At 42.0% G+C, this 20,755-nt stretch overlaps 1 protein-coding gene across 1 annotated transcript in view; it reads right to left on the bottom strand.

The window, feature by feature from the left end:
- Positions 1-17,460: 17,460 nt before the first annotated feature.
- SHPRH (SNF2 histone linker PHD RING helicase) overlaps positions 17,461-20,755 on the bottom strand; it is a 52,751-nt gene continuing 49,456 nt past the window's right edge. The window contains exons 29-30 of the mRNA XM_084262256.1: positions 19,407-19,487; positions 17,461-18,193 (exon numbers count right to left, since the gene is read on the bottom strand). Of these exons, the coding sequence (XP_084118382.1) occupies positions 18,100-18,193; positions 19,407-19,487 (175 nt within the window). The 3' untranslated portion in view covers positions 17,461-18,099. The remainder of the gene's footprint in view (positions 18,194-19,406; positions 19,488-20,755) is intronic.

Below are 20,755 nucleotides of genomic sequence, written 5' to 3'. Positions count from 1 at the left end.
AAAAAAGCCCCACGTACACCTTTCTGAACAGCTGCAATGTTGTGACAAATCTGAACTTTGCAGTGCAGAAAACGGCAGTTCTGAGAGATGCTAACACATCTGAACACCTGCATGCTTACCACTGCTTCCACTCCTCCATTCCTCAATAGAGACAGAGTTCCCCCTTTGGCAACTTGGGGGACAACTATGTAAAACAAAAAGTATGATCCAGCTAGATCCAGAGGTCATAAATCTTTGGAACTGAGTCTATCAAATGTTGAAGAGATTTGACTGAACAGTAGGATCCAGTAGCTAGACTGAGAGTCATGCATCCCACAAAATAATCAAAATTAGAACTAAATGGATTATTCTTAATGGGAGGTGTAGATCTGGTACCCGGTATTCCAGATTCTCCATCTGCATTGCAGATTTCGTGATGCTTTCCATATTGCAAAACAAATGCAGCTTAGCCAGGAAATCTTGTCTATAGAGGGGAATTGTATCATAAAGTAAGCAAATTATAACTCTAGGGACCATAGTGCCATCTTGAATCAAAATGGTTTGGATTTGAGGTTTAATGTTTTAGCTTTTTTAATGAAATTTGGAAACAGGAAGTATATGTGGAGAGGGGCAAGGAAGAGTGACTGTCTCTTATAAGTAAATTTGCCTCAGCAAGATTTTGCTAGCTAAAATACTCAATTTCTCTTCTTATTTTTTTCTGTTTTTCTTTTGTTTTGAGACTACACGTTACCTTTTCTGCACACTGTGAAATTTAAAATTGTCCCCTAAAGCGAAAGCTGTGATGATCATTGTATTGGAAGATTTAATAATAACATTGCAAGACAGGCCACCTTAAAATTATTGGCAATGTGGGTTTTTGGATTCCCTCTGGAAAGCAGTTGAGTGCTCCCACCAAAAATGACGTGAAGGGTTGCATGCATCCAGCTGCAAGCCCTAAGGGAAGGGACATATGTTTTAAAGAAACCTGTTGTGGGGGGACAGCTTCTCTAACTTGCCTGTTTGGCTCATCAGTCAGTAACCTGCTCCTGCACGGGGTTCCACGCTAAGACCATCTGTATCCCAGAGCCCGCAGCTGAGCCAGTGAACTGGCGGAGATGAGGATTTGGAGAAGAAGACGTGACGAGCAGCTGGGCAATAACAATTTAGCAATATCTTATCCTGGATCAAGAGCAGATGATAGTTTGTCAGACGGCAGCCCATGTCCCTGTCCCCCCAGTCTGCAGCACTGGCTATTGCTCATCCCCAGCTTGTCCTTCCATTTGTTGCTGCCAGATAAACCCATTAGCTTGGTGCTTCTGTTCAAATTATCATCAGAGAAAAGGTAATATATTTAAATTAATATCAGTCTTCATTTTAATAATTCATAAGGATGAGCTGCAGGCTCCTTGCAGAGTTAGGTGTTTTGTGGGGGTTTCTGGAGGTATCGCAGTGCAAAGCTGCATTTACTTAACACGTGTAACCTTTTCTTTCCTACCCGCATTAGCCAGCAACCATCTTAATGCATTCTTAAAATCTGGAATAAAATTACAGGAGAACTGATATGAAAATATGAGTGGTTGCATGGTCAGGCAGGGCATCTAGCTCAGCTAATGATCTTTATTGTAGTGTTTGATGATATATAGGATTTCTCCTCTACGGAAAGTTCATACCTTGATTTTTCCTTTTGTCATGAATTGAAAGGAAAAGTTAAATTTCTGCAGTCTCCCATGAAGTAAGAATTCAATAAAGTATTATTTTAAAGTGTGAAACAGCTCTTTTTGAAGTATTTAATGTCATAAGGTAAGGACTTTTCTTTGGAATAGTTTCAACCTTATTTGGAATCAGTTAAGTCAAAATGAAGCACACTGATCTGCCTCAAAGCAGTATTTTTTTTCCCAGTATTTTTTTTCTGCTGACTAAATCTCAGTGAGAGCTCTCTTCTGTTCATCATGAAGCACAGTGGTCATAGCTGTTTGGCATCGCTACCTATCCTCCCTCACCTCAGCCCTCACCTCAGAAGTATTTGGAACAAACAATTCATCACATACCATACCAAATGGATTTTAACAACAATATTGTCCTCCAGAGGTAAAAAGGTTCTAGTAGGCCACATATCCTCAAGCTTCAGATATTTGTATAGCAGCACTGAGACACAGAAATTCCCATCTTCTGTATTCAGTACAACAATTCTGGGAACTATTCAGCTCAGTCACACAATTACAGCGAGACAGTCCGTGAACAGATAAGAAGCAGCATGTCTGAACTGAAAAATCACTCTGTGCATGTGAGGAACATTCCTAAACTTAATTTTTGGTGGTTGTCTTAGCCGATCTTGAAGCAGTTGTTAGCTCCAGTTAGGAGGGAAAATAATTACCTGATGTCAACACCAGTTTTACTCTCCCCATCATGCTGTTGTGCCCTGTAACTAATAGTGTATTGGCCAGCAAATGTGGTATTGACGAAGGTTCTTGTGACTATACTGGAGAAGTTACGCTGTGTTGTGTTTGTGAAACACTGTGTGCATCATCAGAAGCCTGAGCATTAATAAATAAATATTAGGAGACAGACTTGTCAGCAGTTGCTGTTTGTACAAACCTTTGTAATGGGAACATTTCTATCATCGTGTGCCGCACAGCTCCATTAAAAGCAATCATCATTAACATCAATTATGTTTATTTCATTAGGGCTGAGATGTGAAGAGAGACTTCTCCTCTGCCAATCTGAGCAATACCTGAACTGCAGACAGACAGCTCTGCTTTGGGGGGCTCCCAGCCCTAACGCACAGCTGTGGCTCTGCAAATGGAGGGTGGCTTTCAGAACAGGGTAGTTTGAGGGGGCCCTTCAACACATGCTCTTGCTCTCTCAAAAAACACCACTCCAATGGAGAAGGGAAACCTTGCAGTGCTGAGAGGGAGAAGGGACTTGTCTCTCCCTTCCTGTTTCCATCCTGAATGTGTGCTGCTGGCAGCCCCTTGGCACATTGGCCCATCAAACATGTGGCTCACTGGCCACAAACTGGGTCCTCCTGCCTGCGGCACAGACCACAGTAGGGTGGGTGGTGAATGTGTGGCTGAAGGACCAAAAGGGACATGAGGAAAAGCTAGGGGTATCACTGTGTGAGAGCCTAGGTGGGGAGATGCTCCAGACTTGGCCCCATGAGGCCCTGAGCTGTCAATAGAGGCTGGAACCAGATGATCTCCAGGATCATCTCAGGGGCTCTGGGGTGGATTCTCCAAACACTTAGCAGAAGGTAGAGGCTGTGAAGAACCTGAAAGGAACCACAGCTGTGTGGTGGAGGAACTGACAGGCTGGTGCTGCTGCAGCAGAGTGGAGACAGGAGGTGAGCTGCAGATCTGCAAGGAGCTGTTCCTTGCTAGTGCTCAGAGCAGCTTAGAAGAGGAGAAAAGGAACATTCATAAAGGTAATTTCAAACTAAGACCTGGTGCCAGACATGAGTAAACCCACACTGTGTGAGGTAGTGGAGCCAGAAGTATGCATTGCCTTTTGGTGTTTAAAAACCTGAAGCTCAGGCAGTCTCCAACAGCCCTTCCCTCTGCCTGTGCAATGCCCCTCCTGCTAGGAAAGGGCTCCTCTCTTCTCTTCCTCAATGGGCATATCTGTTCATCCTCAATTCTTGCACGTTGCATCAATTTGCTTTGCAGACTGTCTTGATGGCTATTAATCCAAGGAATGTAAGTGGAGAAAACTGCTGGGGCTTGATTGTTTTCTTTTCTCATAAAAAAAAAAAGATTTACCTACAGTAAATCTTGTGAATTTGGCCTTTTTGTAACTGAGATTCTTTCTTTAATGTCTATTCTGAAGCCACACATGTAACAGTTTTTGTTCTTGTCTGTACAAAAATCTGTTCCCATGGACTTTGAGCAATATCAGCTTTTTGACTAGTAGCTGACAGCCTTTTAAGAAAAATTGACAGTTTTGCAGGCATACTTGCTTCCAATACCTTACTAATGACATCAGTTATTCAAATGGTGCATTAACTTTATGCAAACTCTTCACTGTCATGAAATTTTCTGGGAATGCAAGCGATACTCCTGGAAGTTGGAGTGAATAACAGGGAACGAGTATGGAGCAGCAGCAGCAATAAAAGACAGAGAAAATACAGAAGCGTGTGCTCTATTGCCAAACACGTGTGCTGTTCTTTGTTTAGACCACCCCAGCTGCAGCACCAGAAGAAATAAACACGGCATTTAGGGGGAAAAATAAAAGGTTTCTTTTCAACAGCAGGCTGTTGCACATATTACTGCTCTATTTCCCCAGTCTGTCAACTCAGATTTAATGCTGAACACCTAAACATTGCCCTTTTTGGTACCGTGGCATTCAGGGCTGTTCAGTATAAATCAGAGAACTGGGATAAAATGATCATTTTTAGCAGTTTGTTATATGTTAACATCAGCTCATTTTATACCTAGATGGTCTTTACCTTATATACACATATTCCAGGCTCTAAAACAGAACATTTAATTTCTAAAGAATAAGCTAAACAAGGAGCTATTCATTTCAGCTCTGCACTATAGTGGAAAGAATGTAGGTCCAAAGTCTTAAAATGGGGACGTGGGTCTTCTCTTAGTATCAGACTCTCAGCTGTGTTGTGGAGAGCTCTGGTTTGCAGACCAGGGGATGCAGTTGGTGGCTAGGAGCTGTGCTGGTGGAGAACGCTTAGGAGGAGATTTATATCCCATTTACCTGGAATGGCTTTGGGGGCAGCCACATAGAGCACCCATTCAGGCTCCATGCTCAGCTCTGCAGTTACACAGGCAAAAGCACTGAGGTTTGTTCTTATAGAGGTTTGCTGTTGAATCGTGAGGGGCAAGTCTCATGTGTCTGATCATCTGCCTGGATCATCTGAGCTGGAAGGCAGCCATAATGAAATCCTCTGAGCTTGATTTAGGGAGGTCCAGCATTGCTCCTCTTTTACTGTTTGTTTTACACTGCACAGCACAGCTTTCTTGCATAACAGATTCCACTTCTGATAACTTCAGTGTTGTCAGTGTGTTTGGACAAATAAAGACCTTTTGAAATTAATTGCCAAACTTAAGGAAGAAAACAACCAAAAAAAGTTGTGTGAAATGGATTTTTATCAGTAAGAAAACAAGCAGGCCACCAAGCAAAAACATTTTGAATTCATTAAAATATTCTATTTTTCCCTTAGGGTAATTGCAAAATATGATTTTAAAGCCAGCTAACATATATCTTTCTGAAGACATTGGAATATATATATATGGTTGGGTTTTTTTTTTTACTTTTGCAACAAGTTTTTAAAATCTCAAATCAAGTTTTCATTATTTTCACAGTTTTGCTTCTTGTTTTGGCTGAAGCACACTGAAAATTCAACCTGAAGTTGTGTGTGGCTTCTGCCCCCTTTCTTACCCTACAGAATTTCATGTTTCAGCTGTGTTTGGCTAATGGGCTGAGAGAATAATTAATTGCCCAACAGTTGGTAAGAAGTTGAAGCACAACAGTAAACACCACATTGACACAATAATCACCATGTAGGTGTTGACTATCCAGCTCCAGCAAAATACATACAAAGAATACTTGGATTTTACCATATTCCTGTTCTTTACTATGTTGCATCTTCTTGCATCCTGTAATGTAAGTCCCTGGACCCCGTTGGCTGTAGGCAGCCAACAAGCAGAAATGCAAGCCTCTCATGGTTCAGCAAAATACATAAACACGTGGGAAAACAGAAGTCCTATACCCACCATCACATTTTCATTTGTCTCCTACTGAAAAATTAGAAGTAGATATGACAAAAATGGATTTTTTACATGACAAACTGAGCCCGAGGTTTGTATGTTTTATGATACAGGCTGGAAAGGTTAAATCTGTTTATGCAAAGGTAAGAGAAAAAAAAGACATAAACTATTCAAGTGCAGGAATTGCAAAGCAAACCTTGACTCCTGTAGGACTTTTAACAGGACTACAATTGTGCCAAGGTTTTTCATCGCAAGCTCTCCTGTATTTGAACACTCATAATGCTTCTTAACATGCCATCCATCAAAATCCACCATGAATGAGGTAGGAATCCCAGCTACTGCTGGTTCCTCCTCCGTGCTTCAGAAACTGATGACTGAATGACAGAATCTCTCATCATTGATTCTGGAAAGAGCCATTAGGGAAGATCTTCCCCACCTGACTTCTCCAGGCCTCTGCTGATTCATGCTGGAGGAGAAACACATTTTATTGTGTCACATGAAGTCCTTGAGAAGATCAGACAACATTAAGCTGAAGAGGTTTGTGGCTGAACTCAGTAAGTGACAGGATGGATGCTGTTTTGTCATTTCTGTCCTACCATGTTCTGGTTTTCCACTGTGTTGATAGCCTGGAGTTGTCTCTCTCTCATTTTCTTTCCTACTAGAAGTTGAGGGTGGGGTGGGGGGAGGAAGTAGAAGGAATTAAAGAGGAAATATTTATTGTTTCTGCTCTTTCTCTTACACAAAGACGTCTAGTGAGACACCTGAATTCAGATGGAAGTCTAGAGAGCCCACTGTACTGCAAGGGTAGTTCTCCCCTGACACCCATAGTCAGTCAAACATTATCTGTCCAGGGTCAGTCAGTTTCACAATGTTACAGCACGACTGGCTGCAGGAGTGTGCAATTATCACTGAGAGCAAATGAAATTATATGGATTGCAAGGAAAAAAAATCCCTGCAGTTAAACTATCCTGAGTGCTTACTAGAATTGGAGGGTTCTTTTCCAGCAGAAAGGTACTTGGAATCTCCACCTCAGGCCAGTCCTTGGTATGGATGAGGGTTTCACTGATTTCTCTATAAACATTAAAATTAACCATGGAGTTTGCACAGCCTTATTTCTTTGATATTTAATCCTATTAAATCCTAATGCAGGATTTAACAAACTCCCTTCTCCCTAAAGGTCAACAAAAGATTGCTGGACAGAAAGTTTTGTGGAAACAGAACTATTCCGAGGCTCAGTTACAAGATGTACAATGACATAAGCACAGCTAAGGGGGAAAAAAAGGGGCAGAATGTCCATTTTTCATAATTTCCTAATATGTTGATCGTTATTTTCATCTTGAGTTGGAAATAGCAACTTCTCTATAAAACTGAAAGTTTACCACAGAATCACAGAATCATAGGGGTTGGAAGGGACCTCCAGAGATCATCAGGTCCAACCGCCCTGCCAAGGCAGGTTCCCTAGGACATATCACTCAGATAGGCATCCAGATGGGTCTTGAATATCTCCAGAGAAGGAGACTCCACCACCTCCCTGGGCAACCTGTCCCAGGGTTCTGTCACCCTCACTGTGAAAAAGTTCTTCCGCATGTTGGTGCGGAATGTCCTGTGCTCCAACTTGCAGCCATTGCTCCTTGTCCTGTCTCCACAGACCATTAAAAAAAAATAAATTGACATTTAAGAATGAAAATGTTTGATTTCAGGTCAATTTTATTTAGAGTTGTGCTCAAGTATGTGGCTGGAGCCACCCCTCCTGCTTTAAGCAGGGACACCTTTAACTAGATCAGGTCAGCCAGAGCCCCATCAAGCCTGACCTTGAATATCTCCAGGGATGGGGCCTCCACTACTTCTCTGGGAAGCCTACTCCAGTGTCTCACCACCCTCATAGTGAAGAGCTCCTTCCTAATGTCTAATCTAAACCTACCCTACTCTAGTTCAAAACCACTGCCCCTCATCCTGTCACTACATGCCCTTACAGTCGTATCAACTAACTTCCGTCACGGAAACAATTACTTTATCTTTTTTCTTCAAGATAGGCCAATTTTTAAGTGGTGAAATACAGCACAAGCTTGAAAATGTTTTTTTTGAGAAATAATTTAAACAACTTTCAGGGGCCTGTGTCTTCCTTTTGCTTACCCAAGCCACCCACTGTCAGGTTCCTTAACAAATGACATCACATTAAACAGCAGCAATACAAACTTCTCCAATGCCAATTCCTTCTTGAGAACAGCAGAGGTCTGGGCAAAGACCAAACAAGAAACCAAGCCTCCTCCATGCTCCATTATTGGTGATGTCACAGGTTCCTTTCTTTGAGCTCACCAAGGGATCTCACGGCCACAGCGCAGGCTTAAGTTATGGTTGAGACCAGCAGCCAAGCAAGGGGCAGCTCAGCTGTCGTGGGGCAAGAAGCACAGGAACCTGAGAGATAGTTAAAGGATACAGAAAAAATATACATCAATCATCTGTTAAACGTCCCCCCAAGGTGTTTATTTGCAGTTTCGTTAGCGCTGCTAAATATAGATTCTGAGGAACTGGAAATTGGCTCCTGGAGATGCAGAATGTTTATGGCTTGTGTGCAGAACTGGGAGTGCTTCTTTCCTCACGTCTGTGCCTAGCGCAGGGACGTGGCATCCCTGGGAAGCAGAGGGCAATGGGAAGGAACATCCTCTGGTTTTCCCTGTCAGATGCAGGACCTTTCCGCTTGGATACTAGGAAACGGTGTAAGGAAGGGACAAACCCTAATGTGGAGTTTGTATTAGGGAAAGAGTACCTCATTTTCAGGTTCTTCCTTGGAACGCCGCTCGTGGTGCTGAGGGCAGCATGCGTGGAGCTCACACAGACATTCTCAGTGCGAAGTCTGACTTAGGTACACGTGTCAATACCAAGAGACCCAGGAAGCTTGTAAGCACTGAGATCTCTGAGGTACTGAAGAGACATTCCTACACCTCAGTGTGAGATGCTAAGTTAAGTGACTCTCTCAGTAAGGCCACAGGACCAATCCACGTAAGCTGCAGCTGGTTAATTCCATCTCAGCAGCAGCAGTTCCCTCTCACTGCTAGCCAGGCTCTGGCTCAGAGACCTGCAGATGCTTTTGCCACATGGCAGTCAGTTCCTGCCAGTTTATGACCAGTTCTTACTATAAAACTTGAGCAGCTTACAAAGGTTTTTATGTACTAATCATCTTCCAAATTGTCATGGTGGCTCCTCATTTTAAGTTTACATGCTGGAGGGGGTCACAAGCTGCAGAAGGTAGAAAAATAGGCTAAATCAGATTCTGCTTTGAACAGATGATTTGTACTTAAGAAGGGTCTAACTGAGGAACAGAAATGCAACCGTACGGTGTGTCTGACTGATAAAGTCCCCAAAATTTGGGCTCAGGTTCAAGGGAAGGGTAGCTAAAAGACAGCTCTCCTTTTCTAAATACTCATCATATGCGCCCTCAGTTTCCATAGCAGCTCACTTCCTCTTCACTTTGAAGAGGGGCCAAGCGTTTAATTATCAAGCGATCGTGCCCCAGCTCAGGGTAGGCTGAGGCTGGAACGTCCAAGGGATGGGAGACAGCTGCTCAGCACCCATTAGGGCTTCACTGACACTTCGGGGAATTAGTGCAATTAGCAATCGTGAGACAGAGGAGATTTTCGAGCTGACAGTTTTACACAGGAACCCAGGGAAGCCTATTTTAATCCCCCGGAATGTAGGTTTTCCTACAGAACAGAATACTGGGAGCAGATGCTGCCCTAGGGTGCTCAGATATTTTTCTTGGAAGAAACCCTGTACTCCTGTGAAATACATAGCAGGGGGCTGATTCGTCTCTCATTTCTGTAAACATCCCAGTGTTTACAGCAACATCCCCATGTTAAGTGCAACTGTACCAAATCCAGATGTCCCAACTCATTAAAAACTTGATGAAGTCAACAGGAATTCTTCTGTGGATAAGGCAAGCCATGGCTTGCTTAGGTGGATGTAACTGGAGCCGGAGGTTACTTTCAGTTGCACTGGAAGAAGCACAGAAAAACTCCTTAAAGCTTCAGATTTACAGTGGACTGACTGACAGCAAAATGTGTCCCAAGATCCTGAAAACAACTCAAACAAGTGGACTTGTTTAAACATCTTGTTGGAAATGGCCAGCATCACATCTTAACTTTTGACCTTTCTCTCCAGCTGTGACTTCTGTTTAGCTTTAGGTCTGCCAGAAATCCAGATTTTCCCTTTTCCCTCACCATACAAACATCAAACAGCTTTTATTCCTATTCTATAATATGGTTTGAGTTGGGAGGGACTTCAAAGCCCATCTAGCTCCAACACCCCTGCCATGGACAGGGACACCCTCCACCAGACCAAGGCCCCATCCCACCTATCCTTGAGCACTTCCAGGGAGAGGGCAGGCACAGCTGCTCTGGGCAGCCAGTGCCAGGGCCTCACCAACCTCACAGTAAGGAATTTCTTCCTTATATCTAATTGAAATTTCCCCTCCTTCAACTTAAAGCCATTACCCCTTGCCCTACCACTACATAGAATTGTCTTGAATGGAGGCACCCTTTAGAACATCAAGTCCAACCACCACCCTAACCCGCCATCCACTACTAGACCATGTCCCTCAGCACCACATCTAACCATCTTTTGAATACCTTCAGGGATGGAGACTCCACCACTTCCCTGAGCAGCCCGTTCCAACAACTGACAACCCTCTCTGTGAAGAGATACCCAGCCTAAACCTCCCCTAGTTTAGTATGATAACTGTGAAAACAGTCCCATTGCACCATCTCCTGTGTTCAGGATGCCACGGATAGGTAAGTGGAGAGAATCCAGATCCCACAATAACATCTATTTTTCTGTGATCAGTGCGCACAGCATTTCTGATCACTGCCTTTCCATAGGAAAACTTCAGCTCCTATTTACATCACTGGCCTTTCAGCACATCAAATCATAAAATGCTCTGGCCTGTTAACGGATGCGGGGTTTTTTTTCCAAGGACAGTACTGCCTCCACATTATTGCTAGAACTGGCATCCTGAGAGGAAGTCCGACTGGCTGCTCCACACCAGGCAGCTCCTGAAGGCTGCCGGCCATGGGGCAGGGGATGCAGAAGATAAATCTCTCTGGGATGATCTTGGCAAGGAGCAATGCAGCAAGTCATCACGTCCTTTGGGGGGTTGCATGGATACACAGCAGCACAGAATGGCAGGAACAGCATCTTGGCTCATGCCAGCAGGTGTAGCACACAACAGCTTGTGACAAACAGCTCCAATGTGTGTCACACTAACAGGCATCCGGACACAGTCGCACAGGTGCAGGTGGGCCTCAGCTCCCCCACAGCACCTGGGAGGTCAGGGTGCGTGTCCCCTCTTTGCTGGCATCTGACTTTGGGCAAGTCCCTTCACGCTCTCATCCCTTGATGCTTCTATGCAGTGGGGTTGCAGGTTCTCTCTCGCTCTGTAACTGGCCCACAGACCTTTAGCTCAATGGAAAAGCTCCCATAGCCCAAGTGTTTGTACAGTGACCAGAAATGCAAGGACCTGCTGGAGTGCTGACTTAGCAACCATCTTAAGACTTTCAATATAATTTCTCGTGCTTTGTCATGAAGTTGGGGTTTCTTTGAGATGTACCAGCTATTTCCTTTGTACTTTAGGTTCTATCAGGGTAGAACTAATCAATCAATCAAACAACTTCCTAATTTTTAATTTCTTTTTGAAAAAGGTAAAAAAGAAATTTATATGCTTGAACTGAATGGGCCAAAGATGACTTCCAATTGTACTATTGTACAACAGCATTAAAAAGAATTCCTTGCATACTGAGATTGACCAGGGCTGATTTACACTAGTAGGAAGAAAAAAATGGTGCAACTGATCTGACAGACAGCTTTCTAGTGGAGGTGTCACAGGCCCGGTCTTGATGGAGTAGGAGAGTGCAATGACAACGTGCTGTAGGGAAGCGTTAGCTGTTTCCAGAAGGCAGCACTTGTACCACACTGAAAAGAGAAGTTATGGAGCCTCAGGCTTGCCCACGTATCATAATGGTGGTTTTCAATAGCCATTACTTACACATGCAGAGCGTTCCCATTAATGGAAACCATTTAACAGGCAGCTTCTACCAGACAAGTCAGTGACGTACTGGGGAAAACGACTGGGAAGGGAAATGATTAAGCACCCACCACCTCTCACCTCTCAGAAGAGGCACCAGCTACTTTTCCACAAGCTAGAAAGAAAGAAAAGGGTATTTAATGACAACAATTGGTGTTGTTTCAGTAGCAGGGTAATACAAGACAAACATTTGTGTTCACAAGCATTTAGAAATAGCTGCAAATCTTAAGGGACAGGATGATGTAATTCTGACAGCAAATTGTGAAAGGCTACTGATGGGAATATTAAGTTACTCAGAGGCCAAGAGAACATTATGTTGTACGTTTATCTGTCCCTGGTAATTGTCAAATAAATAATTTTGCTACTTTCTAGATAATTTATTTTAATGAAATAATGCCAGGGCACAGATCAGGTAATCAAAGTGCTCTTTCTTGGCTTATTTTGGTTTTGGAACACAGCTGAAAACTGCTCTCTGCTCTCCCAGGCACCACGCTCTAAAAGTCATTGCCTTGCCACTCAAATGTCTGTTTCACTATGCTGTACTTAAAACAATACAATTATTCCCCGTTTCCTCACTGAAATCTGTGATTAAATTACAGGACATCAAACTGCTTGCAAATACCCGACGAAGTATTTTGTAATAGGCATTTGTATAAAAGAGAACATTTTCTGTCAAGAAGCAGGTAAGTTATAGACTTTATAGTCTATAACTAGATTCTTTGATCACTAAAACAGCATTTGCAAAAAAAAAAAAAAAATTCGGAGATCCATCTCAGGAATAATTTGCACGTTATTTTTAAATTTAACATTATTTAGCAACCAAACAACAACATGAATAGATGAGGAACTGGCACAGCTGATACTAAGACAACTGACCATTTAATTTTAATATCTGTACCTATTTAGGTTTAAAACACTACAGAAGCCCTGGGCACTTTGTACACAACAAAGTTATAGTAGGAAAATCCAAACATCACAAAATAAATGTTTTTTGGTACTATCTAAACTTGTTCTCTATCCCACTGTAGGTCAGCACAACAGCAAGGAAGTGCCACCTTCTCCTATTGCGTAGCTGCAACCGAGTCTGACTTGAGGTTAAGTTTTAAAGCTGACAGTCACACCAGTGTATGTTAGAACCTGGCTTTGCAGGCTTTGTGTTGCTACAGCTGCTCCATGGAAATAAATTGTCAGAGATGGTATTTTTTCAAGAAAGAGACACCTCTGACCCTCTTCCCTCTGACAGCATCATCTGCTGAAGTCACAGAAATCACAGCAGCCAGTAAAACAGCAAACATTGCAAAGCACAACTGGCATCAAGCTTCCCTCTGCAGCTCTAAGTCAGGGGATCTCTGAAGACCTCTCTAGCTTTGCTCTTCTAACTGCTGTCTGTGGTAGAAGAAAAGTAGGGTGGGTGGGGTGGGTGTTCCAGTGCAATAGGAGGTGAAAGAATCCCTCAAGACTAAGTCCAGGGTCATGGTTCTGGGCTCTAAACCCTCTCCCTGGAAACAAGGCCCTGACAGAATGGCCAGACAGTGCCCCAGGCCCAACAGTGGGTTCCTCGAGGGGAGACCAGAACTACTCAGGAAGGCCTTTCATAGGGAGCCACTTTAGAATTAACATCCCCAGAACATGACCAGACCCACTCCCTGCCCCAACAGCACAGTTTTCTCCTGAGCTACAGCAGCAGCACAGCGTGACCTTCACTAAGCAGAAGCCGAAGGCCCCTTGCTTCATTCACTGTGTCTGCCCCATCGGTGGCTGACACCCTTCAGGTCTACTTCAGAGGCCTTGAGCAAGGTTGTAAAGGATTCAGAGGCACCCATCTTTGGTAAGGATAAGTAAGATAGAACAAATTCATGCTCCACGGGGAAAACAGAGAGTCCTTTTCAACAGCAGCACCTTGCTGATGAAGGAAACCACTTACAGGACAGAGCTGACTGCAGCATGCAAAAAAGGGGCAATTCCTCAGAAACATCTCCTGGCAGCTCCAACCTTTGGTGGGACTTCTCAGCATAAAGAGATGGGCCCAGGCTTACTGCCTTTCGTCCCCTCTGCCGACACATGCTCGCTAGGAGCAAAACTTCCCATGTGCCAATTCCACGGTCCCTTCAGAGACACCTGAGCATTGGCAGCAGAAGCCATTCGTGACCCTTCCTTTATTACCAAAAGCTTGTCAGCTTGTTTCAGAGAGGGCTATACATTTGTATCACATGAGCTTAAACTGTTACCCCGCTCAACTCCACAGCACTCACCTGGCTAGAGGCTCTGATGGTTTTTCTTGTGAACACCTTAAAACATGTGGCACAGGGCTAAAGCTCCACAAATACTCCCTGTTGCTCAACCATTGCAAAGCCCTGGATATTCATATGGGACAGAAAGGGAGACAAAGACGGTGAGGGGGAAAGAAAGATGTCTTGGGCCTTTTCTCTCCATTATGAAATTCCTTTAACCTACATTTACAATGTATAATCTTGTGGAGACTTGACTTGTTTCAGGCAGCCAAAAAAGGAAAAGCACAGGCACAGTGACTTCACAAACAGCCTTTCAGTCCATGGAAAAGCTTACCGTGCAGACTTTAAGAGGTAAATCTTTAGATTAAGCTTCAGACAGGCTCCATTTATAGCTAGAAAAAACACCCCAGATTTTCCTTCAGAGACTCATTAAATTCCTTACCTTAGAGGAGCAATAAATTTCAGGGTTAATTTTTCTTACAGTGGTCAATGCAAGGTTGACAAATTCAGATTTCTTCCCCCCTCCAATTTAACTGAAGTACAGTTGCTAATTAAATGAGTAATTCTCAGGGTCCTCAAAACCATAATGTAGTCACATAAGGGTTGCAAAAAGGGATGGAAAGAGGACAGCACTGTGTGACAGACAGTGTTAGAGTGGTGCCAACCAATCCTCAGCCACTAATCCAGACAGATTTTTCCAGGAAGAAGTATGTCTAATTACGGTTTTCACCAGAAACATCTAAGCATCTTTCCTTCTGCAGGATCCCACTCACATTTGTACTGAAGCACTGTCACTACCAAAGTAGAGGGTGCTCTGCTGGCAGACAGCTTGAACACATCTACAGATGTTGGCAGAAAAGTTGGTTTGGAAGACCCATCTCACAAAAAAGCATCCACTCTTATCTCCATCCCTTAATATAAAAATCTGACCTGTATTAAAACTATAGTGTGTCCTGGACCTTTATTAGCCTGCTAAAGAGGTTACTGAACAGGTTCAAACTCAACCTTTTCCTGGCACACACCAGTTTAGAGAGCAAAGAGGACCTTAACTTACAAACTCATTTAAAAATCCACAGTGAAATTCAGAGGGCTCAATTAACACCACATGGGAATCCACTGTTCAGTTTCCAGCATGATGACATTGTGTGGTTCAAGGAAGCCTGTTATTTGCACCAGGTGTTTACAGATACCTAAATCAGATGGCAGATCTGTTCTACGAGGCACTGAACGTTTATGTACAGGGACAAGAACCTGTCCTGAAATCCTCACCAACTAAGTCAAAAAACCTCCCAACATTACTCATCATGGAACTAAGAGAAATGAAAGGTCTGCACCAAATTCTTCCAAATTAGTTGGAGCCTCATTTGTAAAGGGCCTGACTTCACTGGATAAGCAATACTGTAAACTCAGATGATGTTTACATGCAGGAGAACACATGAGAATCTGGTACATGAGACCCTGTCCACACAAATACTATGTAAACACTGCAGTCAGCATTTACAGATTTCTGTCTTCTGAAGAAAATGCTATTTTTATGGGTACACTGCAACTACTGCCACAGGGCAGTTTGTTCTCAGACAAGACATTGTCTTTCAAAAGACAGAGCAACCAAGGAGGAGTGAATGCACAAGAGAGTGAAGGAAAGTTTACCTTGTGCGGTGTCTTTATGTTTGGAAAAAGCCTTTGACAACGAAACTTAAGTGCTGCAATGAATGGCAAAAAGCAGTAAATTACAGTTTGGTTTCTTTTTCAAAATTATTCTTTAAAGTTAGTCTCTGTGCTTTACTATTAATGTAAAACCTGAAGAGGGCATTTTACTACTGAAACAGGCTATATACACCAATGGTTCAACCCTCCAATTCCAAGAGGGGCTCTAACACCAGTAGCATACGCGTCTTAACGTTCTGTCTCCAGAGCTGGCGCTGTGGGGTGCTCAGCCTCAAATCCCATCCCTAGCAGTCCATGCTGCTATGTGAGCATAGGAAGACTTAGGACTAAAGACTCAAGCACTGATTGATGAGAAGCCGTGCTTCTGGTTTGGAATCCATAAGCCACATTTTTGTAAAGAAACAATAAAACCAACATCTATACATAAATAAGCCAAAAATCTTGCAGAGCTGGAGAAACCCCTGATAGCAGATTTTTTTCAGTTTGCTTCTCTGTCTTCACATTCTCTGAGAACTATTATTCCCACACGTAGTTACTTAAAATGGGACCTGTGAATGTAAACACTACATGCTTCCACAGTTTTTAACAAGAGATACATCATTTCTTAGAGCAAGCAGCAGCTCCTTGTTCGGTCACATTATGTCATACAATATTAAAATTCTCTGAGGACGATGAGGAAACTGAAATGTTTCTGCTCTCAGAGTTCCTGGAGTGTCTGTACACCACGACCTCCGGTACACCATAAAAGAATTCAGGCTGGAAGGGATCCATGGAGGTCATCTAGTCCAAAACACCACTCGTAGCAGGGCCAACTCTGAAGGTGGATCAGGTTGCTTGGGGTCATTTGAGTTCCCAATATGTTCAAGGGTGGAGATGTCACAGTCTCTGTGCAAACCATTTGATCAATCTCATTTTAAAAAGTCTATTTCCTATTCTATTTCCCTTGCTGCAATCTGCAAAAAATTAGCAATCTCCAAAACAAAACATATTACAAATATGGGAAATCAAGACACAATGTGTGCAAATTAACTCAAATAGTCTTTAGAACAAAGTATCCAATTGTTCCAGAAGGAGAACAGATGAAAATTGATGAATTTAGCTGACGGTTTAGAGTAAAAGCTCTAAGATAAAATTTGTTAAAGGACTCACTTTAATGTCAAGATTTCTAGAATACGTATAAAGCATTGTCTACTGAAACAGTAAATATTGCAAGCTGAAGTAGCCTGCTGCGTACACATAGACGTCTGCCCAGTCCTGAAACATGAAATTGTGTTTGACATCAACTGTGTAACTGAACTTGCTTCTGTAATACCTTCAGAAACAGTAGTAAGCAAATGTCAAACAACATTTATCTAGCCTACTTTCAGCAGTGTAAAAATTAGCCTAGATTTGTTTTCTAAACTCCCTACTGTCAGTAGACATGGGGTAGAGAGATCACACGTGTCTAAAGATGAAGTTTCACAGAAGTTTTATCTCTCTCGATTATCTAACTTAGACTAGGTACCTGATAATCAGACTAATTTTATCTCATCTATTTTGAGTAGATTGATGCATCTTTGAAGGGGAGAACTAGACCAAAAAACAAATCAGAGTGAGAAAACGCACACAGACACCAATATAAAAGTGATCAGCAGCTTAACCAATTATCTTTTAAAAAGATCTGTAACAGAGGCATTACTTTTTTCCTTATTCTTGAAAACATGGCTAGATTAGTGCTTTAATAAAAAACCCCACAAAACCGAATGTGTACAGTAAGTTCAAGTATTTAACTGATTTCCAGACCAACACACATACAAAAAGCATAATTTAATTATCATTTTGCAGTGAATAAGCATTAACAATGAATTTAACTGTCACAAATCTTTTTTAATATCTAAATGCCTAATACAAATATCCAAATTAAAGGTTAGTTATTTAAAGTGTTGCCAGTAAGACGTTCAATAACTCTGCATTAAATTCTAACAAGCCCTTTCTAGAAGAATATTAATTTATAGTCTATTCTTTCTAACAATTCTTTGTACAGTTAAAAAAAAAGTTAGATTTGTGTTTATCTGCTTCCCTTTCCCACCCAACAACCCACATAGTTTTGCTCTGAGATTGAGCTACAAGCCAATCAAACCTGATGGTAAAAGTCCTCTCAACCAAGGGTCCAAGTTGTCATTTTTAGCATCCAGCTCAAACGCTCTTTGGGAATAAAATCCATGGTTTTGTATAATGTGCAAAGTGCAAATTTTCTCCAGTGCTATCAGAAGTGCGTGCTGCAAAGAACTTCACCACAGAATAAAACTAACAATTAAGACTTTTCCATTTCCAATAGCTAGCAGACAAATGTTAGAGAACGTTTACAGGAATGACAGGTCAAGTGGATTATATACCGGTGCTTATTACGTCAGGCATTCGCCCACTTCACTAGGTTGAGCCAGAGTTTTTATTCGAGTTCTTCAGTCTCTGTGAAAAGGTCGGCCAGATCTGCCACGGTCAGAACTGACGCTTCCGACTGCTTCATGGAAGAGCTTGTGTGGCTGTAGGAGAAAATTGTATATGGACATCAGAGAAGGAATCAGCTCAAGTAACAAACTATAGGCATTGCAGACAGACCATGCAGTTCAGAGTCCAATAGGCTTCGAAGCTCCGCAGGAAAACACACCTTCTATCAGGGAAAATACATATGCCGATCGGCTACGTCTCCTGCACATTCAGAGTACAATATACAAAGTCCATCTGCTGTCCCTAACAGTGGTCAGCACCAAACACTGCAGAGGCAGCAGAGAATGGGACAATCTGCTTTGCTTTCAACATTTACAGGATTGACTTCAGCTTCCGAGCATAAGGTTTGATATTAACTTCAAAACATTATCCCCCATTGGATCATTCAGCTGCTGTGTGCTCACCTGGATTTTATACACAACAGTAGTGCTACTTCCCAGATATGGAGACTGATGAAATAATTCTTCCAAAGCTAAAACTGAAATCTTTCCCAACTACAGCCAAACATCAGCATATACATTTTTAGTCTTATGATTTGTAGCAGCCAAAAAACTGGAAAAAGACCTAATTTTCTTAACCTAAGGCCCCCTCCTAGATTTGTTATGTGTATACAGTGTAGTTAGAGGTACAAACCTCTTACGCTTTCTGCATAAAGGATGTAAATACCACTTTTGTTCCACTCCCACTCTGACGATGCTTGTAGATTTTGAAAAGATAAAACATAATGGAAACTACCTTCTGTGTTTGCACACCAGACTGACAAACAAGCATCTGGACAACTCCTGCACGGACTGCAAAGCCAATCTGTGTGTCACAGACTAGCTTTGTAGAATTTCAAAATAACAAAAGAAAGAACTTATGTCCTACATTAGAGCTTATAACCTGTGCTGTAACTCCAGTGACAGGCTTAGTCATTAATCCACTAATCACAATGCTTTTATATTAATGGAAATAGGTAAACTGAAAAGAAGAATCATAAAACATCCTTAATTGGGCTTTTATGAAGTAATATGCAGAAAATGTAAATAAAACATTATCTAGAAAATTAAAATATCTTAAGCTTCAAGGTACTGGAACCAGGTTAAAAGAGCAATTTTTCATGTCTTAAAATTTATTGTCAAGGCAATTTGAAAGAGAACAGTTGGAGTTTATATGTAAGATATATGTACCATATTGTAATAAAAGTGTGGTTGAGAACCACCTTTTCATTAGTAATGCAGTAAGGATGATTTTAAGTTCGACACATACCTTCTATCTACAGTTTTCAGCATAGTCTGCATTCTCTCCTCTATTGTTGCTTTTATCAGGAACCTATGAACAATCGTAGATCTGAACGCATTTAAAAAAAAAACAAGACGAGAAGTCAGCAGAAGTTACCCTGTTACTGCCCAAGCTCAAGACCACATTTTTCACTCAATTACTGTAAGAGTGCTGAAAAAATGCCTCTGTATTTTAAGAAAGAAACCTTACAAGGTGATTAACAACTTCCACTGGCATTTAAGAATGCCTAGTGCCTCCCAGAGCACGCACTTCCACATGGCCGGATCACATACTAAACAAATACAAGCTGTATTAAGTAAAATCCTAAAGCTGATGCTGGGCAAAGTCCTTTCTGTGTCCCTACTATAAGCAAACAGTCCTCAAGAACTTAGCCTGTTATTTTAAAAAAATTACTTTGGCCCACCAGGTATATAACGTTTTCATTGCATGGTCATAAGTTAGTCCAAGAGATGCAGCTCAGTGTGATGGACACTGTGTGAACCCCACAAAACACAAAACAAAGAACCCCCCAACCAGCCAGTAATTGTAGTCAGTGAACATGAAATTGTAAACACTGATAAAACACAAAACCCAAAGTGACAATAAATAAAGAACTCCATTTACAGAATAAAATTTCAAAAAGAAATCTGTAATAGAAAGAGAAATGTCAAGTCAAGAAAATGAAGTGCAAAAGAGACAGCTCCAAAGATTAAAAAAAGAAAAATCACCCCAGGCTCCCCGTATAAACATTTTTTTTGAGATATGAACCCTTGAAACTGCTTGGAAGGTTGTCAGATCTTAAGTTGAAACTTTGGTAGGTAACACTACACAAAGGAATGCTGGGGGAATACTTGGTGATTCATAGGTGAAGGTCTACCCCAAAAAGGGAAGAAAGAACAACTGAACTGGTAATAGTTGCATTGGTGAAACCAGAGTATTCCCTTGTGCTCACTGTACTTGAATATAGTCCTTTTCCAATAAAAACACCACTTCAGCAAGGCTTAAGCACAACACACGTTCTTGCTGGTTTTATTGCAAGGTTTGTGCCAAACCTTCTATGCCAGCATCACTTAAAGTTACAATACAGGCTGTTGGCATCAGTCCTTCCCATGTTCTCACAGTCAGTTCAAAACCTTTACCAACACACCCAGATATCCACCTGTTTGTAACCATTCCTTCATGCACATGCTCAGTCACGCCTTCCTGCTTTGCCTCCATTTCCAGAACAAAACCCCCACTATATTCTTCATGTATATTTAATTTAGAATTGATTCCAGCTATTTTTCTTCCTTATGTACAGAGGTTTTTAATTATTTTTTCTAAAGTGACATGAAGCC

Source organism: Gallinula chloropus, assembly GCF_964237585.1.
Source record: "Gallinula chloropus genome assembly, chromosome: 3".
Lineage (NCBI taxonomy): Eukaryota > Metazoa > Chordata > Aves > Gruiformes > Rallidae > Gallinula > Gallinula chloropus.
This window is presented reverse-complemented; position numbering and strand designations above follow the sequence as displayed.